The sequence below is a fragment of the Talaromyces marneffei genome, chromosome 6, assembly GCF_009556855.1.
Source record: "Talaromyces marneffei chromosome 6, complete sequence".
NCBI classification, from domain to species: domain Eukaryota; kingdom Fungi; phylum Ascomycota; class Eurotiomycetes; order Eurotiales; family Trichocomaceae; genus Talaromyces; species Talaromyces marneffei.
The window spans coordinates 1712618-1731551 of NC_072353.1; the positions used below are offsets into that span (position 1 = coordinate 1712618).

Below are 18934 nucleotides of genomic sequence, written 5' to 3' on the forward strand. Positions count from 1 at the left end.
TTTTGTTTCTTTCCCTTATCTGTTCAACAAAACTTTTGTAGTATAGTCGAGCGAGGGGTTGAAGAATAGAGCAGATCGTTTTTCGGATTTTTTTTGGGTTATATCTTCAAGAATAGGCATCTAGACATCCTTAGGTGGATGGCGATTACGATGCGGTATTCATGTGACTTGTGGTTGCCCTCTTCAATGTTGGTGACCAACGTACTTGATAGGACAGAGGAGCGATTCAATATTCGGTCCCGAGTTACTTAGTAACACGACAATCACACTGTCCGTCCTCGTCGCCGTTTCCTAGGAAAATCAAATAGATTGATGGCACCCAAGTACATGGATGCAGGAGCCGTTAATATACTCTAAATTAGATTCATATTGTCTTCTCTGGTTTAACTCACTATACACGTCCTCGACTACCCGAGTAGCTCTGGAAATGTGTATAATCTCCAACAAAAGTACACTAGACATTAGACATGCAACCAAAATAGTTGATGCACTGTTTAGCCAGTATGGTCATCGTGACAATCGTCAATCAAATTGACCCATGAATTGTCGAATGTGGACCGACAAAGTTGGAACTTTCAGTACATTCCACCTGGCCCATTTTTCGAACAACCAATTCTCTACCTTCCAATATACCGTAGTTCGAGGTATCGGAGAGGAGGATAGACCAATGCGGCCCATGAGAATCCGATGTAGTTACCCATCTAGTCGCAAGAAAGTTTAGTACGTGACCAAAAAAAAGAGAACAAAAACAAAAGACACAGAAACCTACATCAGCGCCATAATCGCCAACCAACTTAGCGATCGGTCCAATATACCAAACTTGAGCCATGCAAATCACGGCACCAGCCCAACCGACCAAAAACGCAGCGAATGCGGCAAGACCAATTGGCAGTTTGCTTGGGTCATCCCACGCAGCCCAGTTATATCCGGTCTGACGACGGAATATATATCTTTCTTCCAGCAGAATAGCAAACCAGATAGCGACCCAGTACCCCATCAGGGCCAAGAAATTGGTAAAGATCTCCGAGAGATGGCTCTGACCGACAAGAGCGCAAACAGTGTAGATGATTACTGCGATCGTGTTCCAAATGATTCGGGGTACCATTTCCGCGTAATGGCCGAGGATCTGGAAATCAATACCGGAGGAGTATGTGGGCGGGATGGTGTTGGAAATCAATCCTAGAGCTACTAGGACAGAGCAGAATTTGCCAAATCCGCCGAGAGGGTTGAACCCTTCGACAATTAGGGCTCCAGCACCGACATTATATGCGTCGGCATAAGCGGTGTCGCCGCCAATGCCACTGGCCAGACCAATACCGACGAGGAAAGCCATGGTGAAAGATAGAGTCAACCCGACGAAGGTCAAACCAAAGCTGACTACCTTGGGAGTGTCGGGTGGGTAATACACGAAAAAGTCCGCGGCAAGAGGAGCATATGTGATGGCAGCACTGAGACAGATGGAGAAGAAGCTAAGCCTGTTGCCGGCAATTGTTAAGCTGTCTCCAACTGAAGGGGTTTCGAGGTCGTATTTCTTTGCGGAGACGCCGTAAAGGATGCATACTACGATCAATTGGGGGAGAAACGCGTAGCTAAGACATCACATTAGCTTCCGCTCATGACTCGAAGGAAATGCATAGACATACCGTTCATAAAGGTGGAAGAATTTAATTCCAAATGTGGCGATAAACCAAGTGATAACTGCAACGATAACAATACCTTGATAGTTGTCAGCATGATGATATGTATCAAATAAAAAAGCGATAGAGAGCATACCAACTGCTACCGACATGTGATAATCCGGTGAGACTGCAGAAAGGATTTGACCGCCAACTACGCAGTCAATCAAGCCGTACCCAACCATTTGGACAATGTTCAGCAAAACAATGATCTTGCTTGGCCACCATCCCATTGCATAACGACCAAAGACCTGTTTTACACCGTGAGTATAAGTCCTAAATCTGATTGCGAAAGGTCGAGTTACTTACCAATGTCCGGTTTCCAGATATCGGGCCCCAGGTCGCAGACCATGCCGCAGCGAGAGAACCAACAATGGAACCAAAGACGGAGCACAGAGACGAGTCCAGAAAGCTAAGTCCGTAGACGGACGGGCCGAGCATACCAAGAGTGATATTGTTCGCTGCAAGGTTGATAGAAACCCACAAGAGGAACACCTGCAGGTAGGTAACCCAGGTTAAGGCATGACGCTCCTGCTCCTCAACACGTTGGATTCCGCGAGCTTCGATGTTGTACTCAACGAGCTGCTGCTCGAATCGTTTCATGTAGCCGGTGAGACGCCGACTAACGTGACCATGCCAATGTTGGGCATTGTCCTCCTTAGTGATGATTTCTGAGGCTTTGGTGTCATGGCTCTTTTCGACTGATCGAATTTCTTCGATTGGATCAGCTAGGCTGATTTCCGGGCGTTGTTGTTCCATTCTAGATTAGAGAGACATTGTTAGCGACCACGGGCCTGACGATAATCGCCGTATGCAATTGATTCATTAGTGCATGAGAAATCAAATACAGAAGATTCAGTTTCTCATGCCGGAATCATAGAAAGGATTGAAAAAGAAAAGAAAAGAAATATAAGCGTGCACAAGTTCTTTCGCTGGAATTATCCAGATCAAGTTCAACCGTATACTCTCAGAACAGTAAAGGGGTACAGGCCACGGCAGAAATCAGTCGCTCTCCGAGAATGAAATTGGATCGCTACTATTCCCCGACTGTTTCTGCGTTATCCTGTACGCCTTTACCGAACACCGGTCTTCATGCATGCAAGTTTTACCTTGATACCTTGATCTCGCGATGAACCCGATTGTCTGCCCGCTTTCATATTTGCGTCTTTTTTCTTAATAAAAAAAATGGGGCAGATCGGATGAAAATAGAAGAGGTGAGATGTACTGAGAACGGATGAAGCTTTAATCTGTGTTTATAGTTAGTTAGGTAACTCACGTGAGGCAAAATGAGTCAGCGAGCTGCGAAAAATGATGATTTGTCCGAGCTTTCACCGAACTGACTGATTGATTTGATCCGAAGAGATGGGAGGAATGGGATGTACCTCTGTAATTGTACCGATAATTGATTCTCCTTCAATTCTGAAGGACAGGTCTGGGGTTTTGCTGCGAGGAACGACGGAGAGAGGAAGGAATAAAATTTCTTCCTCTCCTCTTGAAGCGAATGAGGTCTTAGCCTGATAGGAGCGAACCCCACGGAAAGCTTACCGTACCGTATCTATTTTCCCAATTAGTTCCTTATATCACGCCTATGCCTGTACTTAGTGTACTATGTATCTACTGCGCACAGAGCACATGAGAAAAATATTTTTGTATTTGATTTTGCTTCGTTTCTGCAATCGCTCACTATTAGGTATCCCGTTTCCAATCCCATTGCCATTCGGACTACACTCAAAAAGAAACGCCATGATTCCGGATGTGAAGCATGAGCGTGTCGCATCCTGCAAAACGCCTAAAAGATCAGCCGATATCCCCCTTTTGCCTCCTTTGAGGTCTTTTGTTCATTGGAACAGCATGTTTTCATGGCCATGAGTCCGTGTGTCATCCATCAATCCTTGACATCCTTGTTTTCGCATCATTTCGTCATTGATAGCATGCGCGTGGCATGCAAGTTTGTTCTCGTTCGGTGGCCGAATCGCGCGAACGACTAGAAGATACTCAAAGATTCTTGAAATGCTCCTTCGCGTATTGTTCGCATGCCTACAAAACATGACTCTCAGTAAGATTGGACCCGCGCGCTGACCTAGTTCAAAGTCCAGAGCGAAGAACTGTCCTACCTTTGCTGGCTTCCCAATTTTTTGGCCAATAACCTTCCACTTGTTCGCCTCGTACTCTTTGATAGCTTCGCGCAATGCCACGCTCTAGGTTGTTGTTAGGGTTGGATGATGGAAACAGTGATCGTGGAGTAAATACCTCATCTTCACCGAATTCAGCGTAATGCATGTCCTAGTATGGCTGTCAGTTTTCATTCATCGAGAATAGGGGTTGCGGGTTCGGACTTACCTTGTACCAATGCTTCTTCACACTTCCCTCAGTCCGGGCTGGAAAGGTCTAGCAGCAGGTCAGACGATACTTTTCCACGAACTGTCGCGTATCTTACCTTGGCGATTTCACTCCAGCTCTTGCCCAAATCGCGCATTTGTTTAAGTCTCTGTTCTTCCTCTGCAGTCCATGGCGTATTAGTCCTGCCCTTCTTCTTTGGTGGAGTCTCCACAATTCCTCCAGAAATATCAGACATGACAGGCGCGACAACCCCTGATCCAGGAATCGCTGAAATACCCGCTGTTGCTGTAGTCGCCGATGGAGGTGAGCGTCTTTTTCTTGGATTCACCTGTTGCTGCTGCTGTTGCTGCTGCTGCGACTGAGGCTGTAGTTGATGATGGTGAGGCTGGGGCTGAGAGGGAGTTTGCGCAGTGGGAGTGGTAAGAGGATAAGCGGATGGAGGTGCTAGGCTAGAGGCAGATAAAGCTGCTTGCTGCTGTTGTTGAGCTGATGACCGATTGAGTCCCGCCGAGCCTTTGACACGTTTCGACATAGGAGAGGATCTAGAATGAAACCAAAAAAAGAAAAGCGATAGTTTGTTAGTGGGTGACCTTAGAGGAGTTTTGTTTGTATGTTTGGTTTCAGTGCCCGGTGAGCGTACAAGACTACAGCAATGAGAAGAAAGCGAGAGAAAGTCGAGGTGATACTCTATCGGGAAATACAAACGGAGTACATCATGCGACGCACATAACATTAAGGTAAAAATAAAAAATAAATTACAAATGAAACAAGCGAGAAAAGGGGTGAGAAAGTGACAAATAATAATAATAATAATAATAATAATAATAATAATAATAATAAAAGTTGCACTCACGACATCATGGAAAATAGGGCTGGTGTCTGGCGATGATCGGAGATCTGGAAATTCATCTGGTACATAACACAAGGTAGAATGGAATTCGGAAGAAAGAAGATACAAAAAGGATGTTCACTCAGGGAGCCTTGTTTTGAGACTCGAGAAAGGTCAGAAGAGATGCTGAACTTCGGGGGTTACACAGGCGGCGAGTGAAGAGGGCTGTAAGGCTGATTTTGGCCTTTTGACTGGCTCTTTTCGCTGAGGATGACTTGAGGGAGAGGGAGAGTCCAGAGAATCAAGTTCCCCGACCGATCGGACGGGGGCAGCACAGCCGAAGGAAGTGTGACAAAAGACACGAACGCTTGGGGAGAGTTTGTCAAGTCAACAGGAGGAGTAATCCGAGTTTGGATGTAAATAGTGTGTACACTTGTTGTTGTTATTGCAATGGGCTGCAAGTATCAACGAAACAAAACAAAACGAACTGTACACAGGACATGCAAACAAGCTGATCAGATGGAAGTCTCTGGGTATACGGTAGTCTATGCGGAGGTGACAAGGGAAGTGTAGGGAGGGGTTGAACAAGAAGAGGGGTAGGGTAGGCGATGTAGCTATTCTGGCCGGTTGTTGTGGATTCTGGTCAGTGGTCACGCCACGAGCATGTTGATGAACAAAACTAAATACACGAAGATAAAGTCGAGATCTGGTCAGAAGAATTATCAAGCGACAAAAGTGGATGTGGATGCGTGTCTTCGATGTTTACTTAAGGTTACTTGGGGAAGAGACGAGTCCAGACCCTTCCGTCCATAATGGCTTTGTTTAGGCTGTGATCTCATCCTCTGGGGTTCCCCGGGGCGGGCCTATGGTGGGTCTGGGCTTGCTATTAGTGAAGACTCTGAAGAGTCCGGCCAAGCTAGGGTACTGTCGTTGTCATTGGACAGCGCTGAGGAATCAAAGAGCATCCAGTTTGACGAGATATCGATTCATTCATGCGTACTATGAGCAAATCAGGCTGATTCCGTGCACTTCCAGACCTTCGGAAGCAAGTGAGTTAGTCGGTAATACACAGAAGGGCGTTTTTGCTGCAGAGTCTCCGCATGTCAGTCAACATTGAAAGTGTGTGAAGACCGGGTCAGCTCTATGTACTCTAACAGGATCATGAACAAGGATATCCATTTCCCCATCATGTTTATCTGCGTTGTGGTTCGTCTCGTATTACTCCGTAAATGAGCAAGCCGAGAAGAAGATGGCTGGAAATAGGGTCTCCGCGATTATGTGCTGCTGTCATTGGCAGCATCGCATTTGCTGAACCCCCGCCGAGAGGCTCGAGCATAGCCTCCGATCGGTCATCCTCACAACCCTTAGTTATATCACTCGGAAGCCTGGAACACAGCCCGTTGGTTAGGTCCAGATCATTGGTCATTAACCCTGAGTGAGGGTTGATCTGGTTTCAACGCGATCATTAACTATATCCGGCAATCCTGATCAAAACGTATCATGCCAGATAGAAGTCCCGACAATGTATGTTTGAGGTCAGAATCCGCTATCTAGTCAGTGATTGTGCGAAAGTGATCCAGGTCCTAGGCGCTAAAGGTGACACACCGTCTACAAACGTGCATACATCTGAGCAGATTGTGGGGGCATTCTACATAGTAGAGTATCATCAGGTGAAACTTTAGCGGTGATCTCTGAGGGCGCACGGGTCATAAACCCTGTAACAGTGTAAACGGTCCTGTCACTCATTGTGTTTCCCAAGAGATGGACGATCGAGTCGTACATCATGTGAAGCTTGACGACCACAAACTTGTTTGGCCGAGCCACTAACGAAGCGACAGCTGGGGCACAAGCCATGTGCTCGGCGGTCTGGTGCCATATTGCGTTTACCTACTATGTATAGAACGTATACCAGACGGCATTGAAACCTCAACATCAATTGCTTGAACCCGGGGACAGAGCAATTATCTTCCCAGAAACACTCCTTGTCCCCATTGAATGTCCGGTAATCAGTCTGCGATGACTTGGGGATATCACCTCTCCGTGTATAACAGAAGGCACAACCGTGTGCTATAGGGGAGTCCTTGTATAAGAAAACAGCAATAAGGACTGAATTGTCTCATCCAGAAACAAAAGAGGGGAGGAGAAAAGTTAGAAGGCATGAATTGCTTGATTGTTTTTCTGGCGATGCTCAGGAAAAAGGTAAAGTTTCACAGCGATCACGCTAGACCTAATATGGGAGCTGCGAGGATCGCGCGTTCTTATTGGACAATTCGCGAGGGACGGAAATCAAAGGAACTTAAGGAAGGAGGTGAGGGACGCCTTCTGTCGCACCTTCCTCGGAGGCACAGCAAAAATCAGCCTAGCCGCAGTTTCATCTCAGCGCTAACCCTTCTTCTTCTTCTTCTCCCCTCACTCATTCTATACTACGAGCACTACATAGTATTCCATCTTCTTCATCTCTCCCGATTGAGCCTTATCAATCGGTCACTAAGTCCAGTACCTGCACGGTCCCTTACATTGGTTCCATCCATCTTGGAAACATGGCCAGTCGCAGGAAATTCAGATTGAAACTCCATCGACCGACCGAGCTGTCAGTGCTGTGTCTCGATACCCAAAGACTCACCATGAGGCAGTTCTCAGAGTGACAGCAAACAGGTGGGTTGTTCGAGAGACCGTGCTTCTCGTAATCCATCGTCATCCGTCGACAATTGACTTCATAGTAGGTGGCCCATTCTGTTGATCATAGCGGGCGCAATTGAATCAAACCAAGCCGCAGCCCCAGTTGTCTTGGAACAAGGAGAACAGACTGCATGTTCGAGCTATACAGCCTCTAACCTTAAGAGTCTTAGACAGGAGGCGCTTCCTGTTCCTGCACCTCCTAAACGAGTAACTCGGGGAAGGATCTAAGCTTGGCTTTTAAGCCTCCTGTTTACTTCATACACAGTTCTTATGCCACATTGTCTCAAGACTTATGCTATATTGCCAGAAATGGAGAGAGAGACCAAACACTAAACTGATTCGGCGATCTTAACGTTTCTCATCCAGGCTCCATATACCACAAACACGGGAACGGAGCTGCCATATTACTGGTACCAGAGGCTATAGTGTGTCAGCCTTCAGGAACACGGGGTCAATTGACTTGGTCGTCAAACTTGCATTCACCAATACAGCGAGCTCGAGAAAGACATAAAAGCTCTCGCTTGGAACATTTCAATGCATTGTTTTTCTATCAATCATTCAGTAGGCTGGCCCACCGTTGTTTCTTCATTCACTTCTCTCTCAACATACCCACTGGCTGGGCAATTTTAGTGCATCGACTTATCTTTCTGTCGTTTTCAACTACTAGGAGGTCTTGACGATCCAATTATCTTAATCAACACTCCAATTTACATTACTTCATTACTATTCCTACTTGAAATCATTGGGCACATCTCTATATCGCCATGTCTCCAGTTGCCTATCCCAGCAGCTCCGAAATTGAAGCCAGCAAGTCACCAGTCTCAACTATGGAGCAACCAGAATACCGAGTGCACAAACACCATCGTCGGGTGTCCTCGACGGGTGGAGGCAGAGCCTGGACTGAAGAAGAGGTATGCGGCGGAATAAAAAGTTCAATGGAATTGAGACTAACATATCGCAAATAGGAAGCTTATCTAGTCCGAACTCGAATGCACAAAATGCCGTACAAACATATTGCCGCGCACTTGAAGAAAACAGAACTGGCATGTCGTTTACACTACCATCAAATGTCATATGGAAACAACAACCGCCGACGCAGCGATTCTGTGTCGTCGATCGGATCATTCAACTCAATTTCTGCTGGCGGAGAGCTAGCTGATAATACACACATAACTCGGTTGTCTCCAGTCCTGTCTCCTCGTTCCAGCCCAGAGCCCTCACAAAGAGCGCCTTCTGACGATGCTTCACAACAATCACATCGCGCACCGGTTCCCATTCTCCCCAAGCCCGATAGACACAATACGCCAACCACACTAGAGCCATCGGTGACCCGCAACTACGAAGCGAATGTGGCTGGCTACCGCAAGGAGGACCACCAGAGCTATATTGACATGTCTCGTCTGCATGCTATTTACGAAGCATACTCGGCCTCTTTTTGGTCGAAGATTTCTACCGAGTATTCTCGCGATAGCCGCGAAATCAATCCAAAGTGGGCGGAGAAAGCAATCATGAGCAGCTTCTCTCACAGCCCACTTCGTGGACATCTTCCCCCCACGCCCCACGGCAGTCCCGCAGCATCACCAGAGCCACAGCAGGATTTCACGTCGAATACTTTGCCAGCAATGAATCGAGGTTTCCGAGCTGTCAACCAACCCAAACCTGCTGAACCCATCCGCCGAAGCTCAGCAGACCGGTGCTCCGTTTCTGCCCTGCTGACTGTGGAAAGAGAAGTGAGGCCGTCACATCAATAAAGCGTCTTGATATCGTTGTTATTGTACCGGAGGTTGAATTGAGATATACGAATTAAATGGATACAGGCGTTTGGATGATTGATATCATGTTTTTTTCTAGTTGAATTCATAGATACCGCTAAATGTACTTGGTCCCTGGGTTTTAGTTACAGCTTGATTTGCGGCTATTGATTTATCAGAAGCATTCTCTACGAAATCTTATGAATCATATTACCAGAATCGTTTCTTTGATTAGGCTCTTGCCCAATCGATAAAACCACAAGGAGAAACTCGACTTTCCAAACCCAATTATCTGTATTCTGGGTCAAATAGGTATAGGAAAATTTACAGAGCTCGATATGTCATAGCTTGAGTGTGTTACGACATGAAACTTGATTGAATCAGCAAGCCCACGCACGGTTTTCTCGAATGAATGAGTGGGAAGACGTGCAAGACGAACTGTCTATTGCAGGAAAGTGCCTGTGAACAGCAGTAGGTAAATTAAAACAATTCTCCCAGGATACTCAGGGGTAGGTAGACAGTTTTGTTGGCAATGCAGGTGCAGGTAGGTAGCACCTGTTTTAATAATACATCTACATAACGTTTTATGTTGGAATTAACTAGAGTCTTTCTGCTCTAGTAGAAATACCAAGTGGTTGGTCATACACAGCTCGTTTCGACAAACACAAACGCTAAATATTCTATCATGACAAATACTAAAACACAATGCATCCTATAGAATATCTGACCATACATATTTATATCCATGTCTATTAAATGTCATCCATGAAGGTCGAGGATTTACCAGATTAGGTAGATTCTGATAGCTTTCCGCTTTGGGATCAGTCTAGCCCTAACCAGCGAATACTGTACCACTGTCCTTATCACCCTCCCCTCCCTACAACCAACATGCAAGTCTGCAAAAAAGATCTGAATTGCACCAACAAAAAACCACTCCGCCATACTCAAAATAAACGTGGCTATGTTATACTACGTATACCTTAATTTCAGCCCATAGAAATTATTTGGTCATGACTCGATAGGGATATATGCACAGGGTATATGGGCGCCAATCCCAGCATGCTGATTACCGCTGCATAGCATTGTTCTCCTACCACCAGTTGACAGCAAGTATGAGCAATCTTTTTATTGTTGGTGCAACCTGCAGAACTGACATCCACAAAAGAAGCTTATGTGGAAAGAGTGCTGATGGGCTTGAGCATTGCACGTGGCTGATCTGTGCCGTTTATGGGAGGGTTGTTGGTTGGAAGTGGCTGAAAATCAATATAGATAAACTACTTATGCTGTTAGTTCCAGATTGCAAGGGTGTGTGCATTGTGGCATGTGCAGGTATTCTGTAATTTTGCCTATATCTGGAGTTCCTGTGTTGGTTGTGTATGTCCAACCCATGTGGTAAAGCATGGTGGAGTACCTCATCCAGGGACGGAAATTCCCTAGATCAATTTAATTATTGTTGGTTGGATCTAAAATAAGGTAATGTTTTCAAGGGTATGGAGGGGAGGCAATATCAAGAATTTTCTGGAGAGAGGAGTTCCAAGGCTGTTGTTTGTCTGCGGCTGGTCAATTTAATTGTGTTGGGTCTAAGTCAAGGTATTTGAATTTCATGGGGATGGAAAGGCGAGATCGAGCAATAATGCCTGAAACCCTGGAAAGACCCCCTGGAAAGAGTTGTTGCTGTCGAGCTAGGTTGTCTGCATATCCGCATGTCCTGGAATAGTTTCTAGAACGGGTGGAAGGGAAGTTAGGGCTAGTTTGCACCCCTTGCTGATTGCATGGTCACACATGCTGTGCTGTCATAGTGTTGGCTCCCCCTTGCACCCGGGCACGACGTTGAAGTGTTTTGACCATATATCCCATTGATGGGGTTTGTTTCCTACCTCAAATAGGTCGGTATTAAAGATCAGGAGAGCAAATTTCGGATTCGAAATCCCATTCGGACCCGAAATCCCTACCAGGGTCCGAAAGTACTATGAACACCGTCTCGGTTATGTGTACACCGTACATAACCACACCGTATCTCCAACGCTTCTCTTGACCCAGTTACTCTAGCCAAAATAAGTAAGAAGTAGTTACTCTTTTCTGAAATGGCCCCAGTGGATATCGCGCCTTGACCTTTATATTTACGCGGCGAAATCCATACGGATATTCGGATACGTAAATCATGCAATGATTACTCCGTACAGGGTCCAAAGAATATGGTGTAATGATCGTATCGTATCGTTTCGTATGGTTCAGAATTTAGCGAGTCAGCCTAGAATGGCACCAAGACTCGACTACGCACTAGTACGTGGTACGCAGCGAACTAGCGGCCCAGGATCATAATCTACTGTTACAACTAAGATCTTTCCAGATTAGAAGACTCTACTATCTCTGTAGTCTGTCCCATCGCTCCGTTTTCCTAGCACTTTAGCAATCGGGTGGGCTCCGCGGAAACTCAGCCTTGGGCTAGTATACTCCTCTAACTACTCCATAGTGTGGCACGCAAACCCCATCTGAGCACTACTATGAAACGAAATTTTTCCGAACCCTAGGTATCTTTTAGACGGTACGTTAGAATCCCAAGTACTCCGTAGTAATCAAACTTCTTTAGTATGTTTTTGATATGATTAAACTCTATACTAACTAGCTACAGCCATGTACTGCTTAAAATAGAAGAAAGGTGTAAACCTTTAGGTACAAGATTAGTAGGTTTCATATCGCGTTCGTTCGGAATCGGTATGGTTATTTTCCCTTTTGGGTCGGTTATACGGTTTACGCAGTATTGTTTGTAACTTATATAGCTCGTACAGCGTACGAGGGGCGTAAGCACTGATACCGGTACAGTACGGAAACGTAAAACCACGAAATATATTCCAATATTAGGTTATGTTCATCGCTCAGTGGCTTCAAGGATCACGAGTTGAACGTCTATTGTGCATTCTTAAGCATGCTTGTGGCAATCTTCATACTACCATACCACTATGCCAAATGCTTAAAGGAGGATCAATTCGGTTTGTGGTGCGATGATTGGTTATTCTTTACGCCAGCGAGAATGAAATTAGGGTTTATTACAGGTGCTCCATAAAACTAACTAGTACCTACGTAGTAGGTTTATGGAACGACAGATACTGCCCACTATGCGGAGACCATTAACTCCAAGAACTCGAAAAAAAGGGACAAAAGAAGTCAAGTCATCCATGAGTTTTGGTAGTGGGTCTCTAGATCTTGTTCTTTGAACTTCCTTCCACTTGATCTTATGATTTATGGGCATCTATTCTAGGTGGTAGGAGGTACGGACTACTCATATGTCGTACCTAGAATGCGATTGACTCAATTAGTTCAAGTCATACGTACCCTACTGCCGAGCTTGGCCAAATCTATTCCATGCTAGGCTAATGTGAACTAATTTAAACCCCATCAACGCCATGCCGCGCCAAGTGATGGGCTAATGGATAGCCATAATTAAATACGCACTCCATAGATACCCAGACTTTTTTTTTAACACACTGTTTAATAACCTGAGCCGTCCAATGTACATCTACATTGTATTGGGGGCTAGGCCCCGTCGAACTAAACAGGGTTACAGGCTTGTAGCCATGGGTCTTCCAGCATAGGCACTAGTCAGAGTAGCGCAGCGTTTACGCTTGTCGATGAATTGACGTGTTGGTGTTTTCCGTAGCCTAAAAGTAATAAAGCGCTTATTTGCAGGCTATAAACGTTTAGGTTATCCCTGTCCTTGGGAAGCTAGGATTGAATGATCATTTCGCCCGGACTTAAAGCATACGTGTTACGCCTACCTTCATTAGGTTGCTAGGTAACTGACACTGACAGACGACAAATAGACGGATACTTGCTGCTGCTCAAGTCTCTTTTGGGGCAGTATTTGGTGGCACAGTACCCTCCACGGCGATACTGGTTTTCACGCTTGCGGAATTTATTGCGCCCTCTGAACCAGTCATATCCAGGCCGAGGACATCAACCGTGCAAGAAACAGTCTGCCTTGCATATCTACGTTTCGACACGCTTTCAGCTCCTGTTTAGTTCTCCGAGACAAATTTGGAGTGATTCTTAACCTTCTAGAAGGCCATATACGCTCGTGCCATCTCATACTGCGTGTCCATTCATCGTCCCGCTCACGGATTACCCGAGTGACTGGATCAGAGACGATCCGGAAAAACCCATCTGTACGGAAGCAAGAATCACTATTCTTAGAGTCTTACTGATTACAAGGGTTAAATAGATCAACTGTTAGTATACACTGTCTGCTTCCATATTTGGTTAATTCGTTTATTCTGCAGGTCCATGTTGTATTGACCTCGCCTCCAGGAGTGAGCACATTCAAGCTCTAGGGCTTGCGTATCTGCTGGCCAATCACCTTTAGCCCCCCCACTGGGTTCAATATATTTATACATATTGAATGCCTATCTCTATCTCTGTCTTCTTGTTCTGCCCCTCGTCTATCCTTGAACACATTTCATTCCTATTTGATCATTGACCGCCAAATAACTTGCCTGGTAGATTTCAAGGGCAGCGTCATGCTTCTTTCACCAGCGTATTCTGATACAGTCGAAGTCATGTCTGGCCCTCCGGAAACCCCAGGACACTTGTCCCGCACCGGGGTTTATATGGATCCGACAGATCCTCGCTGGTCTACCCTTCACTCTGTACGTTCAAACTGACTTGATCGTCTCAAAATCTTCGCGGCGTCGCGTGTTGATTTTTACTGACCAAAGAATTTTGCACAGTCACCTTACTTTGGAGTCTCTCATCAATACCAACGTACACAGCATGGCACAAACGTGCTGACACCCATCAGCCTAGCTGATAGCCCATATATGCAACCTCGTCCCAGCCCCGGATTGAGTCATCATTCTCAAGAATATCCATACATCGATGACACAGTGGTCTCACAGGGACTCGGTATCACGAGTTCATACCACGATTATATCCCCGCTCCGAGCTCTTCTCCAAGTTTTGGCTATCAGCATCCACAACACCACGAGCAGCAGCAGCAACAACAAACAATGGATTTCTACAATTATGGCTCGACTCACACAGGTTCTTATGCATTAGAACCCACCAGTTCTAAGCGTCCGAAACGGCAAATGATACCCAACACTCTGTCGTCACAACGCAACTCGCCCGTGAGAATACTACCACACCCAGACGGCCTACAACGACTTGAACACGAGCGTCGAGGAGGCCAAATAGTAGATCCGAACCAACAAGAACCCCAAAAGACTCGCCCCGCTGGAAGAGGTCGTCGCGACCCCCAGGCGGAGGAAGAAGACGCCTTTGTCGAGAACCTTCGCGCACAGAATCTATCGTGGAAGATTGTGGCGGAAATGTTTCGCGAACGATACGGCAAGAATACTAGCGAGGCTCGACTCCAGATGCGCATGTTGCGGAGGAGAAAGAGTGCGGCGGCATGGCAAGAGGCAGATGTGAGTACGTGTCTCCCTACTATTACATCCCCGAAATCTTTCCTGAGCTCATGAAGTAGCTAACCTTTTACATTTAGATTCAACTACTTCACAAGGCGTATAAATATTGGCAAACGGAAAAATTCCGGATAATTGCCGACAAGGTGAGAGAATTTCAAATCGCTCAATGAATGGAATGATGACACTAACTAGATAGTGTACAGTTGCAAGACCTAGGAGCAAGCCAAGAGTACGCCGAGGAGCAAATCCAATCGCAACTGAAGTGCTTACACGACGACGGTTCGGAAAACGAGTTTGCAACCACATCTCCAGGAATCGAGCATAGGGAACTACAAAGTCCGAGGGCGAGGACCACAACTTTCACAAGCAGAAAACGGAAAAGACAGCTAGACGGTGAAGAAGACGAAGAAGAAGAAGATTAATGACACCTAGTTACGAAGATTCCTTGCGGATCGCACGGAGCATACGGCGCACTCCGTATCGAGACGTTTTACTATCAATTGATGTTTTTAAAAGCGTGATCAAGGAGGCTGGTATAGCAGCGCATCATTGGTGGAGCTAGCCGCCAGCGCAGCTATTAGCCATTTTAAGAATAGTTTCTTTGTTGTTACGGAATTACGGCCCGGTCTCAGGTCTTACGGTATGGCATGCATTGGGACACGCATCATGTTGGCTTTTTGATATATAAACCATTGTTTTTCAACTGTATATATTTTGATACCTTTTTTCTATATCTTGTTGCCAAGGTTGATTCTTCATTCACTTCAAGAAAACGAACGTATGGTTGTTTGGGTATTGGTACCCAATGTGGATGTATATCTGCGTACCGGTATTACTTTAGCGAACCCGCGTATCCCACGTATATTCGTATAGACATAAGTTCTGATGTGATTGGCCAATGATGGCTGTTAGCCATCCGCCAGGGGTCAGAGCTTAATTGAAGCCCAAATAAGGTTGGAATTGCCAGTACACGCTGTAATTTTCGTAAATTTTGTCGTTTTTACCTACGTTACGTACGGACTTACTGGTGGAAATTCCGGAATTAAATTACTCTTTAGGGTAGGCGAGATGTCAGCTTGGACGCCGTGGCACCATATCGCTGTGTATCTCCCGTCGACTAATTTGTCACTACTCTACTATTGTTCTATCAGACAGCTGAATCGGCGATGCTGATCAGGCGTCCAATACGGTACTAGTCAGTTTGAGAATCTCAGGTTCAGGTGCTACGTGCAGGGTATGGAGAAATTCATTAGGGTAATTTCAGGAAACAATAACTGGGAACTGGGCAACGCAAGAAAATAGGCAAGACTAGACTCAAAAATGAATACGAAGTAATTCCCGCTGAAATGGCCATGTCTAGATGACAGGCCATTGTAACATATGGACTAGGGTTTGCCATGTGTGCATGTAATCTTTGTTTCCCTGGACTTATTTGGTTGCATCATTGATCTCAGGAAGAAGTTCTCTAGAATAATTCTAGAGCATTTCCTGCAACTACCTAACTGCCCCTTGTCCAATCATTCCAGTCTACGATGCGGCATACCTTACATATCGCCCTAATCATGTGACAAAGTATCTTGACAGTACGTAGTATCAAAATGAACCTTAGTTTCATACTACTGTAGTACGATGACAGGATATCCGCTAGCTTCAGTAGGTAGTCATTTGACCAGTCAACTTAGGGCTCGGCCCGGTCAGTAACATGATTGAATTAAGCGATAGTTATGCTTAACATTAAAGGTTGTTATAATTAGTATAGGTTGCATACGCGGAACAATCTAGTCCCCAGGGTCTGAAGAAACCAACAAGTTGGTCCTCTAGTATCTATCTGTATTACAGGTAGAATCAAGATTCGAATCATACATCCTAAATAGTAGTGATGAAGTATCCAGGCATGACGATCTTCTGGCCTACATACGAATATACTTGAATGTGACATGTCACTAATGCATGACTCTACCATATCCCTGCAAATATAGGCATATAGACTGAAATGCGTCTCCAGTATGCCCGTGTGACTGATTGATGACTCGCCAGTGATGACCTGCAGGCGATGCGCTATGTCCTATTAAGTTCCAATGCGGCGTACTCTAGGTGAGGCACTCCGTAAGCCATGTGAAATCCGATTGTTTCTGAAATTCAAGGGCTCGGAGATAAGACAATACATTACAGGCAGAGCAACTTCATATATTATGGTTTGATAGTTAGCTTCGGTTAAGCATCTCGAATCTCAAGCGGGCGTTATGTTGGACTTCCCCAGGGTCACATTGGACTGCAAGCCCCCTCATACCATTCGGCTGGAACCGCCTCAGCATGCTCAAATTGAAAACGAAGTTTTGAACCCAAAGACAGACAATTGCCGCTTTGCCAGCCTCGTTTTCAATCAATAGTTTCCAACAAAATGTATGTTCGAGGCAATTTGCACGATATCGACATCCGCACAAGCATAAGCAAACATATAGAGTATATACCTGAATTGCTCATTCGTACATTTTATCATTTTCAGGCTTGTGGAGCCACGCCATCCCGTGTTTCCATTCAGTCGGCATCTGGAGCATTGGCACACTGCCGCCCTGTGATAGAGTAGCCAATGATCCGGTGCCGCCTTTACGCTGCAGGTAAACATGACTACGCAGAACTCTTGTCCTTGAGGCTGAGTACTTGGCTCTGTATACGGAATCCATATCAACTGCGTCTCGCAAGACGTAGATAAGTTCTGCCAAACTCCGTCAAATCCCGTCAGTATTACTCTGTATTCTGTAGAACATGCTACAGTATGATTCATGAATTGATACATGCTATTGGAGGAAGCACGTGCACACGCTACAATTTTCATAGCTATTTTTAGTCTGTATCTGACACCCCCTCCTTGATCAACTGGAAGCTATTTGTTCAGCCCCATGTCATAATGGTAGCTTCTTTGGGATGGTACTATCATTCTTCCTAATAACGAGTAACAGAAGCTTCTTGTCAGAGTCTCATGAGCCTCAAAGTCTACTACAGTAGAAGGTTAGCATTCTGGCGGAGACTCATGTACTAGTTAGTTACTACGTAACGGTAGTTAGTTAACCAACTTAGTTAGATATGTAAGCTTACGCATGTTGAAATACCAAAGTGTAAAAATACATGAAATACCTAAATACCTAGGTAATGTTTCGGTCCAGTATTTGTAATTAACAGCCGAAGTGTCATTGGTGCCGAATACGCAATCTGCATATTCCGAATCACTAACTCAACTAGTGATAGTCAGTGAACCATATTTTACCTAATATACTGTAGTACAGACTACAGAGTACGCCAATAAACTATCAACTATCCAAGCGGAAGCCATTCAGAGACCTCCGTGCATCTCCGATCTATCCTATATCGAGGTTCATACATATCCGGCTTTCCTCGGAACTTTATCTTCGAATTCCTACCGAGATATGATATTGAAGCTGAAACATGGGGTTTACACGAATCACGGTTTGAAATAGTCCGTTTATACCACCCTACCACGTACTACGCAGTAGTAATTCTTGCGCAAGCGACGATCCCGGTTTACAGTCTCCAAACTTCAGGCTCTAGGGTCTGTGGGTCAACAAGGGGCCTTGAGCTCGGTTTTTTTTTTTTTTTTGTTTTTAAGGTTCTCTCGGCAGTAGTTCTCTAACCGGCGTCGATTTCATGGAGTATGATAGATTGAAGCTGAATTGCAAATCTCTTTTTACCACATCACTCAATTTTAGAGTACTATCTTCAAAGCTGCGCATGGTTCCGAGGTTGTAGTCACCGGATATTCGGATATATTTTCACTAATTGATGTACTAAGTCTAATTTGTGTGAATGATGACGAATGCATTATTTTCCGGCCATGAGATATGATGCTGGCTGTGTGGTCGAATGTTTCCAGTTAGGTGTTGTCTCGATAATTATTCAAAAAACAACGTCGAGGCACCAACGTGATCAAGTGGATGAACTCCTACGTAATATCTTTTCCATTTCAAACTTACAGATTTCCCAGGTCCATATCATATCAGCACTATGATCACTCAAGCTTCCAACCTTCTATGCCCGACTGTTCGGTAAGGAGGTTAGAATCTGACTCTCCGATCCTCCACAAGTGCCTATACGTATATTGCCTCCAATGCATTGTGTCTGAGCTAGCCTTCCACAAAATGTTATTGATCGAATGCTACTCCGTAGAAGACTAGTGCAATTGGCATTTCCGAATGCCCTAAATTACATCCCTACTTCCTT

At 45.3% G+C, this 18934-nt stretch overlaps 4 protein-coding genes across 4 annotated transcripts; 2 read left to right on the plus strand and 2 right to left on the minus strand.

The window, feature by feature from the left end:
- Positions 1–617: 617 nt before the first annotated feature.
- EYB26_008125 (uncharacterized protein) lies at positions 618–2435 on the minus strand (the record flags this gene model as incomplete). Its single annotated transcript, XM_054267384.1, has 5 exons — positions 618–701; positions 770–1589; positions 1644–1716; positions 1774–1927; positions 1986–2435. The coding sequence occupies 5 exons, from the start codon at positions 2433–2435 to the stop codon at positions 618–620; spliced, it is 1581 nt and encodes a 526-aa protein (XP_054123359.1).
- A 1236-nt stretch (positions 2436–3671) lies between these two features.
- EYB26_008126 (uncharacterized protein) lies at positions 3672–4925 on the minus strand (the record flags this gene model as incomplete). The annotated part of the gene is made up of 6 exons (XM_054267385.1): positions 3672–3713; positions 3791–3874; positions 3927–3959; positions 4017–4064; positions 4114–4558; positions 4870–4925. The coding sequence occupies 6 exons, from the start codon at positions 4923–4925 to the stop codon at positions 3672–3674; spliced, it is 708 nt and encodes a 235-aa protein (XP_054123360.1).
- A 3363-nt stretch (positions 4926–8288) lies between these two features.
- EYB26_008127 (uncharacterized protein) lies at positions 8289–9275 on the plus strand (the record flags this gene model as incomplete). The annotated part of the gene is made up of 2 exons (XM_054267386.1): positions 8289–8435; positions 8490–9275. 2 exons carry the CDS (start codon positions 8289–8291, stop codon positions 9273–9275), a joined length of 933 nt encoding a protein of 310 aa, XP_054123361.1.
- Positions 9276–13789: 4514 nt separating this feature from the next.
- Positions 13790–15120, plus strand: EYB26_008128 (uncharacterized protein; the record flags this gene model as incomplete). Its single annotated transcript, XM_054267387.1, has 4 exons — positions 13790–13918; positions 14000–14698; positions 14776–14841; positions 14902–15120. 4 exons carry the CDS (start codon positions 13790–13792, stop codon positions 15118–15120), a joined length of 1113 nt encoding a protein of 370 aa, XP_054123362.1.
- Positions 15121–18934: the final 3814 nt, after the last annotated feature.